We start from the raw sequence: 15,282 nt of genomic DNA, 5'->3' as shown, positions 1-15,282 counted from the left end.
TGAATATTAACAATCCAGTCGGACCCCCGCGCGTGGAGACTATGTTGGCGGGAAGAAACCGGCCACATATTAAGGAACATCTGATATTTTTATTTTTTGAGGGACTTCTATGAAACAATTTGGTTTGGACTGCAACATGCTGACGCTCCTGGCTGCACTGCACTGTGAAGCAGACTGCAAACGTGTCTGTTTGAGTGTATCCGCGGGGGAGTTCGTGTGCACTCATGGTGGAATGACACAGTGGACGTGAGAGGGGAAGATATTTCCAGACACATTTTTTTTATTTACAATGACAGTTCCAGCCAGTGTGGCTGCAGTTTCCTGTCTTTGTCCTCTGGTGGTCTTCCTATGTGTCCTCTCCCAGAGTTGTTATGGGACCTGGGTCAATAAGCCCAGCCCTTACCCAAACCCAAGGCTCAAGCCTCTACCCGAACCGACATCAATTCCCAGCAAGAGTCCTGAAAAACACAAAACTGCCCTGAAGCCCAGCCAACTTTCCAGCTCCAGTCAAAGCATGTGGAGCAAGTTTCAGATAAAGCCCAGGCTTGATTCGGTCTATCTCACAGACAACCCCATGGCCAACACACCGGACCTTCCACCGGCCAACTCCCAGGCTCAATTGAGCTCAAACTCAAGACTTAAGAGCTACAATTCATACATGCCTTCTCACAACAATCCCAAGCAAGCCGCAAAGGTCACCCTCAACGCCAGTCCAAGACCAAGGCTCGGATCTCTGCTGCAGCCCAAGGCAGCTCCAAACTCCAAAGTGGTGAGGGCATCCAAGATTAATTCTGAGTCGAGCCACAACAGTAAATCATATTCCCAGTCCACACCCGATCAAAGGTATAACACATCTGCTAACATGAACCCTAGCACCTACCACAGTGCCAGCCCAGCGTCCCTCTCCAATCCCAAATCCCATCCCAAACTCCGTCCTTCTTCACAAACAAACACAAACGCCAAATTGGATTCAAAGATCTCAGACTTGAGCCCCAGGACCTCGGTCAGAGCACAGAGAAACCAGACCAAGCTGTTGGACGTGGACAGGGATTCTCAGCAACGACCTAAGCGAGGCTGGATCTGGAACCAGCTCTTTGTTCTGGAAGAACACATCGGACCTGAGTCTCAGTACGTCGGAAAGGTAAGAAATCTTCTTTCTTGTACAAATGGAAGTGGAACAATTCCCTTTTTTCATTCGTCCTAATTTAATGAAGCCATTACTTTGATCCATAACATTTATTTGGCGATGTCTTGTTGAACATCGTATTATTTTGGAAACACATTAAGACTCGGCTGCTTCTTGTGCTCAGCTCAAACACTGCTGAATATGATCCAGTGCTTTGATTGCAGTTATTGTTAGAACATTCATTTTGATGTCCCCATTAGTGGAATCAATTATTTTCTTTTATTCTGATGTTGCAGTGAGGAGCAGCATGAGGCAACCATCACTGTTACTACTACTATCATGGCCACCAGTTTGCCAATTTAAAATCCTCCCAGCCAAACGGTTATTTTCTACATAAGTGGGCAAACTTTAGAATGTGCACAATTCATTGTTTTCACCTCAGTGATATTTTTTTTTAATTGCTGTTGCTTTGCAAATGTAACAATTGAGTAATTGATGCGAGGACCCAAGCGCAGCATGCACAGTGGGCTGCTACAGGAAAAGGCAAAAATATTTCCAAAAACATTAGATTAAAGTAACCGTTAAATATAGTCGGAAATTATGCAACGTGGTGAAAAGCAGCTTGGCCTCCGTATGTACTGTAGGAACAAAAGGTCGGTGGTGTGATACTTGTGATGTGGGAATGTATAAAGAAGAGGAAGTCGTTTGGATGAAAGTGCAATACGAAGGTTTTTGATACGAACAATTTGGGAGCATGTAAATGTTCTGGTGATATCTCTCATTCAAGATTGGGGTCATTTTAGGTCTACAGACACAAAAGACTATTCAGACTCTGAAAAATGGGGTGGTACTTTCTGCCCGTTTTTATATCTGAGCATTGAAAGAGTATGCTTTGCCATGGCGACCTGAACCACCAGTTCTTCAGATAGAATATGTTAATGTTCCTGTGATGGCTCAAGTGTGGAAGTGTTGATTTGAGATGATCTGAAGTGGTTACATTCAGAGGAAAACTGAGCTGAGTCTGTCAAGGTTGCCATTCATCCAGATCAGGCAACTGTTGCCTGTTTGTACACTTTTGAAGATCCATCCATCCAAGGGTTACAGGGGGTATGCAGTTATGCCATTGTGTAAAAGGCAAGGTAGACATTACTGTCCTTTTTTTTTTTTTTTTTACAATTATAATTTTGATAATGGTGCTTTTGCTTTTTTTGTGCTCATTTTAACCATAAAAGTGCCAGAAAATGTGCTTTAGCTCATTGTTTTCCAGAATAACTTTCAATATCCTGCATGTTAAAGTAGTGTATTACTGATCCAAAATGAAAAAAAAACACTGTAGTAAATCTGTACAGTACAACACGTGTTTAAAATGACATTTGTTTGAGTTCTCAATGTCCAAAAACAGGCCAATAAAGCTAAAGAAAATCCTTGGAGTTAGCACAAACCATCCAGTTGTACAGTTATGTGCAAACATTCATCAGGAGAAAACATAGAAGGGAACAATAAAATAACAAAAAAAAATGCCTTATCCAGTCTCTCTCTGTAGTAGAGATTATATTCTGCTTATACAGTGTGATGGGACTATGAATGTAAGGAACAATAAATAAAAAGGTGCATATATAGCTTATACCTTTCTATTTAATGCAAATGTCAACGTCTCAAAGCTACATTGGACCACGTGTACATTGTCCAGTGTGTTTTCTACAGTAAAGTAGTATATTATTTAGTTTTGCAAAGCACCTAAATTGCTGGTAATCCAGTTAAACACAAAAGCCACCTGCTGCAGAAGCATCTTTTGTAATGTTTTATGGGGAAAGCATTTCATAGGAGGAAACAGGCTTTTACTCAGAGATTTATGCAATCCTTTTACAATGCACATTTCCAGAGTCGTTCCCTTTCTGGCGATAAGGTGCCAACTCATCAAAGATTTTATTTTCAGGGATTTTACAATCAATCCTTTGCAGCTGCTTAAAGTCTATACCCACTGCTGTTCGCTGAGCGGAGCAGGCTGAGGACATTTGAACGTGCAGTATCTGTGTGTGCTGGAAACGCAATGTGCTTACCGCAGGTGGTGTTTCCGTACGCCAACAGCTTTCCTAAACAGCAGGGTGTGTCAAAGATTTCACACTTTCAAACTGAGGCAAACACAAAATCTCAATGGGCTTAAAGGATTAAAATTAGATTTGCTTGCAAGTTAGCTTCAAGTTGCATAGTAGTTCCGGCACAGTGGGCCAGAAAGAAAATTCAGTTCATACAGTAAACTCCATCTGTCTGTCTGTCTGCTAGCAAACAATCTATCTAGCTTTCAAGCTAGCCATGTCTATCTCTGTAGCTAGCCAAGTCTGTGTCTATATATCTAGCTCTCAAGCTAGCCAAGTCTATCTATGCTAGCCAAGTTTGTGTCTATCTATCTCGCTAGCTGTCTAGCTATCAAGCTAGCCAAGACTATCTATGAAGCTAGCCATGTCTGTCTTGTCTACAGGGCTAATTAGACACAATGGGAGTTTCCTGAGGAGACGTCTTTCTATCACTCAAGGTCGCTTTACATATTAAATAAGAAGATAAATCAAACACGCAAACGTTAAAGCTCACATAGAGTGGTTCTGTTGCACATATATGTTAGTTATGGAGGTCTACTTACATACATTAACTTGTTTTTATGGTCAAAAACCTCCTAGTTGCTGGAAACGAGCCGATAGAAATCCTCTTTTCTGAGATTTGAGACTCAACTCTCTCACCAAGAGTCATGTGATTGGCCAGTACCCGGAAGTGACATATTCAGCACCAGCTCTCAGAAGCGTAGCTCCCCCCACTGGAACGGTGGATGCACTGCTACTCATTATCAAAACATTGTTTTAACAATGTTTAAAAATAGCTTCTTCACGACTCCTCGCCGCAGTCCCTTTTATGACTTTGACCCGGAGTCAGACCCAGAGTCAGAAGACACTGTCGCTCGTGAAACACCTCCACAACGGACGTTATTCTTCTTCTGCGGTTCAATGTACGCAACCGGATGTGCCCGGACTAGTGCCCGGAGCAGGAGGATCTGCTGTTCCGGAGAACTGGTGTTTACGTAACCAGACTGGGTTTTTTCAGAGATCTCGCTGAGCCCGAGATTACAATGAAACACATCGTTCTCAGCAGTGGCTGAAATGTTTGTTTAGAACCCACCAGGGCTTCTTAAACAAGGTAATGACGCAGATACACACTAAAAACAATGTTAATTGGAACTTCCTGTCTAGGTCCGCTTTAAGATACGAATAAAATGGACTAGATCAACACAGTAGATGGAGGTTTAAAAATGGATACAAGAATTTAAAATGCAGAAAATGGAAAAAGATTGCTGAGGTGATTGGAGAGGTGGTCGTGATGGGTAAGATGATCTGAAAAAGTATTGTTAGACGTGATTATATTGTTTGGATGTGATGTGAGAGTTATTTTCTAGAGTTGGGGGGGTACGACGGCTTTGTGGAGGAGGTCAGTGAGACATGAAGGTGCTAAGTTATGGACGGCACAAGAATGATCCTACTTAAATTTACAGTTCAAACACCATTCCAGAGGAGTTCCTGCAGTGCAGCAGTTACTTGGGCAAAGAAGAATGACATTGTTCATTGACGATGACATATTTTTGTGAATAAAAATCCAGTATCGCCACAAGCGATGAGGTAAAAGACCTGATGCGATGCTAAAGAAAGAAACGAAGGAATACAAACTGAGTGAGAATCTTTGCAGCTTTTATTATTAAGTCACTGCCTTTGACGGAATGTCCTTTAACACTTTTTTTAAAAGATCAATACACAATAAAACACCCAAAAAACACTGAACTCCTGAGCTGAATTTTGTTTCCAGTCATATATTTTTCTAACGCCAAGGCGACAGTGACAATAAAAACCCAAAGGGATAACACTCTTTAATTGTTTCTATCTGCTTCACACGGTGAGAAATAAAGGTTGTAATGAACGTCACATGAAAGTTCTGTCACCGCCGGCTGCCACTGCCGCAGCTGTTAGTATTTCAAAAAGCTCCACGTCTGCCCCTGAACGAACCTGCGGGCTCGGAGTGAAGCATTCCTGTTTCACGTGAAGGTGAACATCGTCGCTCGCCGCTCCCTCCTGTTTGATCCCGATGTTTCTCTGTGAGAAACAAGGTCGGATTAACTCCAGACAGATCTGCAGGATGAATCCTGCGTCCTGTGGGCCGTGTGTTCACAGACATTATGAGCAGGCTAAATTAGCCAAAGGTTACGCAACTGATGAGCGTGTTTATGAATGTCGTTACTGATTACGCAAAATACATGAATACGATTGTGTTTCACAGATGTTGTCTAACAGGGAAACGGCAACACTACCTAACACTGAGATGGGGGATGAGGATGGGTTTATACATACAAGTACAAGTACAAGACGGTATCACCAGAGAACAGGAGATTTGGGGTTTTAATGAAAGCTGTGGGGGGGGGGGGTTTGTTTCTGAGGTGGATTGAAACAAACGTCAACTTTTTTTATCATCTCTTAAATCAGACCACGTCCTAGTGCTGTGAGCGTATATGTTTAAAGGTGCATTATGTAATAAATCTAAAGCAACTGGCCATAAAATCCTCCTAATATGTCACAGAAACTCAGGAATAATGTTCATATAACAAACTGAACTCACCAACAACAACAGTACAACCAAAATATTTACATTAAAACAAATATTTTGCAGACTGCAAATCATGTTTGTTTCGAAATCATGTTTTTTCGCATGTGGCGCCACCTACCGCCGTCTACCACTACAGAGTCTCAGCTGCCGTTACGTCAGAAAACGAAACCTAAAAGACCTCGGTATTTTGAATTTGAATGTAGAAACCGTTTTTGGCCACATTCTTATATATGGCGCCTTGAAAATGGTTTAATTGCTATTAAATGTGATACTGATATTTTTCTTAACCCACCCTTGATAATTTGCTGTGGGAATAATACACAACTCTTTTTCGTCTTCCTATGTGTTGTTGCGTCAAAGTTACGATTAATTTTACGATTTTTAGCCGTGATATAAAGTAGCAATAATTGTTACAGAAGTCACAAACTGAGACCGTTTTTCTTTCATTTTTGTTCATAAAAACGAGCCAAGTGAACTTTTTACTGTAACATATTTCCAAATTTATATGTTACAGTAAAATCACAAATTCCATCTGATTTTAAACATTTTGAGTACTTTTTGCCTCGATTGTGCTGAAATTAAGGATATAAGACACTCTCTATTGCACATTCTTATGGTTTATACTGTGTGGAAAAACAGGTGTAATTTTCATAATCTCAGTTATAATAATCGAGCAGAGATGCAGTTGAGAGAAGTCTGCATCTGGATGTTGTTCCACACCTGGCAAATATTTGCCTCCTATCTAATAAGACATCTCTGCATATAAATGTGGAATTTAAAAAGCCCATCGGTAATACACATCTTTACACACAATACTGTTGTTCACCCAAAGAGGGGAATGTCTTATGTTGGTTTTGTGTGAGCGAATGCATTCACCGAAAATGTTATTTATTCATACAAAGAAGTGTTTGCATTCTGCTTGTGTTGTATTGTGTTGTATCAACACAAAAAAAACCACATCTTTTAGGTGGTCTATTTTCTATATAGAACAACACAAACAACAAAGATGCAGTGAAACCTTGAACGGAATCCAGAAGAAGCAAAAAATAAATACAACTTCTCCTGCATATTTGCATAGTAATTGGCTCACGTGTTCATCTGCAGCTTTGAAGTCAGGAACAACTGGAGAAAATGGAGTGTTTTGAAAATAAAAGCCTATTTTATGTGCCAGATGTGGCTGTTTTTAAATAAGAGTCCATACAGGAGTACGTTAGGGCCGTTAAAAATCTGAATGATATGAACATGTTGATGCATTGTACAACAGCTATGAAAGAACAACCTCAGGATGAATGTGATAATCACTTTTGTTAAAATGGCTGAATATGTTTCAGATTTCAGGGCTCTTTTTAAAATAATGAACGGTGGCTTTATTTGTCTCCAAAATAACCCCCCCCCCAAAAAATGTTTTTGTTTAAATAAAACCTCTGCTAATAATCAGACGGGGGGGGGGGGGGCTCTTATTGTTGTTGGCCATGGAATCAATTTAATGACTGACATGAGTCCACCTCCGCTCCAGCAGGTGGCCATACACCCCCTTTTGGCGAGTAGTTAGTCGACAGTAGACAGTCTCAGTTTACTGGCCTTGAATTTAATGTGGTTTTTGTCATTTTGTCATTGTTATTGACTCACTCTACATGTTTCATGTATCTTAAAAGAGTCTGCTATAGTGTGACAAACCCAATAATTATTCTTTTTTTTTTTTTATAATGCCACGTACAGTTAATTGTAAAAGGCCGTAGTCTGACTAAGACAGGCAATTGGACAACTTATACTATAAGCTAGTGTGTATTGAATCAGTTTCCTGTTGACCTTTACATCTCCTCCAGTCTGAGTAATCAGACTATGAATCACATTGTACAGGTATGTTAGTCCGACTATGACTATAGCCTAACAGAATGATTGTCTTAGTCCAACAAAAATCAGATTTCTAACATGTGCATGGAAACGCACTGACTTCTGTAGATTTGTTTAAGGTCTTTTCAGACCTTGTTATAAAACCAGTGGCTCCAGTTGAAGCTGTGATCCTGTGGCAGGCACGTAATCCTCAGCAGACACCGACAACACCTGCCCTCTCTGTGTACCAGTGAGTCACGCATTAGAGAGAATGGAGTCCAAAAAAAAAAACAGTTACTGTGATCCAGTAGGGCAGAGTTCTGCCAATTGAATATTTGTTTTTTTCTAAGGGAAGATGGTGAGTAAAATGTTGGTGGAGCTGTTTGCTGCAGTGCAGATTCCACAGAGCTGAATGATCTTCTTCCTTCTGAGAGGAAAACTGCAGGAACAGTAACTGCAGTTACAGAGAATGTTACCCGAACGAACCAAGCGTTTGATGACGTTAAAGGTGCATTATGTAATAAATCTAAAGCAACTGGCCATAAAATCCTCCTAATATGTCACAGAGACTCAGGAATAATGTTCATATAACAAACTGAACTCACCAACAACAACAGTACAAAAATATTTTGCACGTTTATGTTTTGAAATCATTTTTTTGCATGTGGTGCTACCTACCGCCATCTACTAATCATTGCAGTTAGTAGAGTCTCCGCTGCCGAGCAACCACGGGTTGCCAGTTATGTCAGAAAACGAAAAGGTTTTTGGCCACATTCTTACATATTTACATATGGCATATGGCACCTTTAAATGCAAGTGGAGACAAGTACATGAATCAGCTTAAGCCAATACGAGTAAACTGCGTAGTTTATGAAGTGACCAGTGATTTTCAATAATTTCCCTCGGGATAAATAAAGCATCTTGAATCTTGTCAGTTTCTCCAGTCATGAGCCAGACTTTATTCAGTGAGTAAAGATTAATGTATCATCAATGTCACCTAAATTTAGTCATTTTTCTCTGGATAAAGTTTGAAACATTTTCGGATATCAAGAGAAAACTTCCAGTCTTATTATATACTCTTATTATAAATAAAAGTGCTTGTCCTCATAGAAGAACCCTTTTTGGTTCCACCGAGAACCCTTTTAAATCCCTTTATTCAGGAATGGGGTTTTAAAGGGTTCTCTGGATCAAAATGGTTCTTACTGGAACCATTAGTGTTACCAAGAATCCTTTCTTCAGGAAAGGGTTTTTCAGAAGCAAATTGTTCCAGGTAGAACCTCAGCCCTTGTAGAAGTACCCTTTAGGAACCCTTATTTCTAAGAGTGTAGAACTGGACAAAAGGACGGCCACACGACAAAGTAAGGTCCTGGTTAACGGTTTACCATAACTGAACAGGTGTGAAGCTAATGCTCTCCTCACACTCATCAAAACTCTCACTCTGAGGAAAAGTGTATTTCCTTTTTACGAAGCTCAAGGCCTTGTCCATTTTTTAATGTCCATTTGCCCCTTTGGCTGTTGGCAAATGAATGTGAGCTCAAGCTTGTTTTCTCGTGAATGTTTAAAACTCCTAAAGTACAGAGTTGTGCTTTAGTGGATTCCGTGCAGACTGAGTAGAAGCTTAAAGCACATTTTGCAAGGACATAAAACCTAATTCCAAAAATACAAATTCAATGTAAATGGTAAACAAAATAAATTCTTGCTTTAAGGCGACACCTTGCACTTGTTCTTTTAACCTTCGCAGCTTTGAAAACACTTTGTATGGGTCACCGATTTGCGGGCGTGTTCGACGAGGAAAAACAGTGCCGACGTTTCGCAGAGATCATGGAGGTACGGAACCTTGGGCAGACGATTATGCAGCCGCTCACAGGAAGTAACATTTAGACGAGTGTCTGGACGGAAGGTCACACCAGAAGCAAGAGAATTATTGTAATGCCGCTACTAATGCACTTAATATTACTCTGTGTGTGCCTGCGTTTTGTATTTGTTTAATAAATGCAGTCAAACTAAAAAAAAAAATGCATAGATATATGCCTGTGAATAAATGTTTTATTTCAAATCATCATAAATGGCTGACATGGCCACAGGACAGGTCACAGTGCGTGCGTGTGTGTGTGTGTGTGTGTGTGTGTGTGCACTGAGCCTGATCTAATCTGCTCTGACAGTTGATGCTGCACTCTCCTCAAAGGTGAGGACTTGAGCTGGATGTTGGACTGAGACCCCGCGGGACTTTCTGTGTATGTGAGTCTTTGTGTGTTTGTCTCGCAGCATGCGATGGTGACTGGCTCACTGAAAGGAGTGGATAAATGTGCAGACACGCACACACACTCACACACACACACTCACACACTCGGAGTGTTCCTCGGGCCATGCTGAGTCATTGTTTTTGTTGCTGCGAGAGCTGAGCTCTATGTTTTTTTTCCTCACTGTGAGAAATTTCACGTCATTGTGTTTACGTCAAAGCTTTCAAAAAGTGGGATTTTTAAGTAGTTTTCCTGCCACTTTAACAGAGCGCTGATGCCACATATTTTGATATAGACAAAGTCCTTTAACAACTTTTAATCACTAACGTGTGCAGAACATATGGAGCGAGTTTGATGTGGCTAGCTCAAACGTGCTAGGACGAGTTTGTTCAAATGCATAGACCAACCGTTGTTGTTTTTCCAAAATGGCCGACTTCTGGGTGGGGGGAGCTAATGAAAGTACATTTCAAATGTGTTTGGTATCATGAGAGCAACAAATGTACCAATATTGGTTAATATTGGAACAACTATGTGCGGACAAAATCAAATATTTTGCATTTTGGCCACTTTCTCTAGTGTCAAAAAATCCTCAAGAAACTTTGTAGTCGCCGCAGTCGATTTTATGACTTTTGACCCGGAGTCAGACCCAGAGTCAGTAGACACTGTCGCTCATGAAACACCTCCACAACGGACGTTATTCTTCTTCTGCAGTTCAATGTACGCAACCGGATGTACCCGGACTAGTGCCCGGAGCAGGACCATCTGCTGTTCCGGAGAACCGGTGTTTACGTAACCGGACCAGGTTTTTTCAGAGATCTCGCTGAGCCCGAGATTACAATAAAACACAGCGTTCTCAGCAGTGGCTGAACTGTTCATTTTGAACCTTCAGGTCTTCGTAAACAAGGTAATGACGCAGATACACACTAAAAAACAGCGTTAACTGGAACTTCTGGTCTAGGTCCGCTTTAAATGTTGTTCTTAGCACCTGACGATTGAATTAATACATGGTCAGAAATGGTAATTTTTCATCATTTTGAGGCTCTAAAAACGGTCAACCTTGTGCAGGATTCTCTGGTTGCTAATGGTTTTGTCAAAAGCACTTGTAGTTGTTCTGTTGTACTGTTTTTAATTGTCTCTTTTGGACCCTTTATCTTTCTCCAACACTGTCATTTTTTAATGTGCAAAGGCCAAAGTGAGAGGAAACCAGTAAAGAAGATGTTGGGTCTTGTGATGAGTTGCTGAAAAATCAGCAAGATTGAAAATGAGGGACCGAAAAGATCAAAAGCAAAGGAAGGAGAGAGGCGTGAAGGTGAAGCCAGGTAAAGAGAGGCGAGGTGAGGGGGAAGGGATGATGAAAGAGTGGAGAGTAGATGAAGTGTGGCAAGAGAGGGGGAGGAGGAGGAGGCGAGGGTAGAGGAAAGTGCAGAACTTGCAGGAATGATGTGTGTAAAGATTCCTTCCGGGCAGTGGAAGTAGTTTCCAAATCCTGACACCTGGAGTCTCCTAGTCCTTACCTTCAGACTCCAGATCTGCTGCGTCTCCATTTTATCTTCCCCCTGAATCTGAAGTGACGGCAACACGTACCGAGAGAAGTTTGTGTTGACGTCCTGTGCTGTCCCTTAATGTCCCGTTGATCAAATTTCCCGCCTTTTTTAGCCGTCACGCCTGATTAAGCGCCGCTCGTCCTCTAAGAAGAAAAAGATTTATTGGGCGAGTCTTCAGAGCCGCCATCTGCTCACATTTCTGTTGGCGTGCAGGGAGACGCGGATACTGAATTACAGCACCTTCAAATCCAAGCAGGTCTCCTTGATAACACCGTTCGTACCGACGTTTGTCGTTTTTTTCTTTTCTTTTTCCCCTCCACTGAGTTTTCTTGATTTCATTACTGCTGCTATAGCACCTGAGGCAGAGCTGGGGATTTTTCAGTTTCTGTTTTATTTTTTTAGGGCCAATGAGACAGATGCTGTCGTTTCTGTGAGTTTATGTCAGCAGCGGGCATTCACAGCAACAGATTTAAACACCCTGATAAATGCTGACCTTTTACATTGAAATGCCCAAGGATGTTGTATTTGTAATAACGACAATGTCTCATCCAGCTAGAGGACTGTCGGAGGAGTCGCTTTAGTTTCACTCCGGTCATTGTTAAGTGACAGTCTCTCTAGTTTTGGGGGCGCAGATGTGAATGATAAATATTGAAGTGATTTTAACTAGTGCTGGGTACGTTAAAATCATTATCGCATCCATGACGACTGACTGGGAAAAAACATCATGTTTACGTCATGTTTACGTGCCGCGGCACTGCAGTCCTGACACCGTTTACCAGTTAGCTGCGTTAGCTCCTTTAGCTGCGTTAGCGCGCTTACAGTCGAACTAGAGCGGTCTCTTTATTAAAGGAAAAGAGCAGTGCATACAAATAACCAGCCTACCTGTGTACTGCGTACGTTTTTAAAGTGTAGCGTTACTTTAGAGACTCATTTTAACCATCGGGAGTCACGCACGTCTTTTTTCCGGTCAGTCGTCATGGAAACGTGTCATGTGTTAATGTGCGTCCATGCTGTTAACATGCCCAGCATTACACTACACATAATGTGCCAGGAGTAGGGTGTAATAAATATTAATCACTATAATACTGGATATTATTGTTTATCAGATGATCTCATGCAATTTGATGGGTTTTTTGTCTCGGGTGTCAAGTTCTTTGGAATTATTCTGCAATAAAACAAAATATCCTCATTCCTTCATGCACAAAGGTCAAAGTGCAGACACACGCGTAGATTGACAGATTATCCTTTGCAAATCTGCATTTTTTCCAAAGTGTCACTGCGCCATTTGTCTGTAAAATGCTTATCCAGTGTAATGCATACGTAAACAATCGACATTAGAGTCACGTGATTTCTCAACGTCCTCTTAATTTGGTTTCATTGCTCTTAATTCACATCTACCTTTTTAAAGACACAACCTCCCTCAAGTGTAAAAAGTGTTTGAGAGTGCTCGAGATAGCGGAGAAGCTTCAAGAAGCTTCATCCCCACACCCCCTAAGGTTCTCCTGTGGTTAGTTACAACCAACCCAAAACGTTTGTGAGAACGTTGAGAAAACGTTAACGTTCCCTAAATGTTGAGATAACCGAAAACTGAAACGTTCTCCACCATGGTCTCCACACAACGTTCCCACTTGGTTGTTTTCTGATTATATATGTTTGGGGTTTTTTTACAACTAAAAGAGCGTTGTACAGGCAAAGCTCTAGGAACTGAATGTGCAACCAAAAGCTAACGTTAGGAAAACTTTCCATATAAGCCACAGCTGTCAGTTGGAATCTCGCCATCACTGCTTCCAATGGAGACCTGTAGCATAGAGAAACTTCTCACTTTCTTGTGTGCAGGACCAACATAATTACATATCATTGGTTCCGGGTTGGCATTTTTCTAATTTCCAATAAAGAAAAGTCTTCAGTCATACTCAGTAACTGTGTCAAAGCCTTGCTTTCTCTCTCGTCTTTTCTTTTCGGAAGAGTGGTGAACAAAGCTCAGTTAATGAACTTGAGCTGTTAAGTTGAGCAGAGTCACCGGGCTCTTTTTAATTAGGCCACACTTTTGTATTTCACAAATTTGGTCTGACATCGTTGCCCTCAGTAGAACGATAGTCGGAGACGGAACAAAGAAAAATGCACTTGTCAGACGACACATACTGATTAATTGTGTGTGTGGGATTAAGAAACGTTGATATACTGGAATTTTCTGGAAATGAATCCTGCATGAGTGTATTGGTATTTTACAGGTCTAGTGTTGCACTCACTTTTAGATCTAATGCCCCAAATCCACCACAGGAACTTTTCTCATTTACCCAAGATGTCGACCTTTTCACTGCAATTCCCTCGACCCAAAACTTTCACCCGAAGAAGTACGTACTCATGATGAGGGATTACAGGGAAACTCTCGAGGGGCGGGGCTGTGTCCTGAAGAACACAATAAAAGGAGGAGGAGGAGGAGCAGGTTTATAAGTAAATAAGTTCTTGGTCATCAAAGTTGCTGGAAATGTTGGTTGAAAAGGGACTAATGCAGATTTGTTTTGAGTTATATGTGCTTTGCTAGAAAAGGTTTAAAGGCACCATATGTAAGAATGTGGCCAAAAACGGTTACTACACTCAAATTCAAAATAGCGAGGTCTTTTCGGTTTCGTTTTCTCTGCCATTGTGGCTCAGACGTACTGTAACTGGCAACCTGTGGTTGCACAGCAGCTGAGACTCTACTGACTGCAATGATTGGTAGATGGCGGTAGGTGGCGCCACATAACGCCAAAACATGATTTCAAAACATAAACATGATTTGCAGTCTGCAAAATATTTTTTTTAACGTGAATATTTTGTCTGTACTGTTGTTGTTGGTGAGTTCAGTTTGTTATATGAACATTATTCCTGAGTCTCTGTGACATAGGAGGATTATTTACAAAATATTTGCTTTAGATTTATTACATAATGCAGCTTTAAGACATCTTAGGCCTTTTTTTACAACAACAGAGTACAGGGAAAGTAAAAGGACACAGACTTGTCCTCAAAGCTCTGGTGTCATTCAGCCATTTAGCTAATACCCATACCAATTAATGACCAACTCTATAGTCTAGATTGTGCACATGTGAAAAAGGTCGACCGCCATTTGATGTTTCACTGGCATGGTTTTAATAACATCATCCCACTTCTTTTTTCACCGATATAAAGCCATCCAATTAGCACCGACATCAACAGTTTCTTTCTGATTACCCCAAACTCTGTTGTTGTTGTTGCATCAATTCGCATTTTACAAATTTTTTTGTCGTTGATTTTCAGGGATTAATACTGAGCTGATTGTTGACTGTCCATACTTGTCGAGCTGCTCTGCTTTACCACAGTGATGACACGGAGGTGTTCTAGATACAACTGTAGAGTTGATAAAGAAAGGTCTAAGAAAGTAAGGATCTACGCGGTGGTGGCGATCATTTATTTTTCTATCATGTATCAAGAGCCAAGCAGGTCTGTTTAGTATCCATGGTGATGGCAGCTTCTGGTCGAGCGTGTCCATTGGACATGTTACTTCCCCTCCCCTCACTGTCTGTATACTGAGAGCCCTTGTGAGTCGAGAGCGTGACTACACATGGAGTAACACTCCTGCATAGAGAAGTGTTATGGAGGGGGAGGGGGTGATATTGGGAAATGGCCTTTCTTTGAAAGCATTTATTTTTGCTCATTCCACATACAACAACAGCAAAACAAAAATGGGAAGGATGAGGCCAAAAAAAGTCAGTAGCAGATTCAAACTAAGGCTTAAAGAAAACCCTGGTTTGAGGAACTCGCTGACTCTGTATACCCTACCATTCAAAAGTTTGGGCTCACCTGTACAATTTTTGTTTGTGTTTTCCATTAAAAGTCACACTTTTATTCATCAAAAGAGTTGCAAAATAAATAGAAAATATAT

The 15,282-nt window shown here is 41.1% G+C and overlaps 1 protein-coding gene across 1 annotated transcript in view; it reads left to right on the top strand.

Annotated features, from left to right (window-relative positions):
• Positions 1 to 289: 289 nt before the first annotated feature.
• Positions 290 to 15,282, top strand: part of LOC310927584 (cadherin-18-like) — a gene marked incomplete at both ends in the record, with an annotated part of 99,019 nt that continues 84,026 nt past the window's right edge. The window contains one exon of the mRNA XM_083889905.1: positions 290 to 1,141. Within this exon, the coding sequence (XP_083746031.1) occupies positions 290 to 1,141 (852 nt within the window). The remainder of the gene's footprint in view (positions 1,142 to 15,282) is intronic.

The sequence above is a fragment of the Microchirus variegatus genome (genome assembly GCF_963457635.1).
Source record: "Microchirus variegatus genome assembly, chromosome: 5".
Lineage (NCBI taxonomy): Eukaryota > Metazoa > Chordata > Actinopteri > Pleuronectiformes > Soleidae > Microchirus > Microchirus variegatus.
This window is presented reverse-complemented; position numbering and strand designations above follow the sequence as displayed.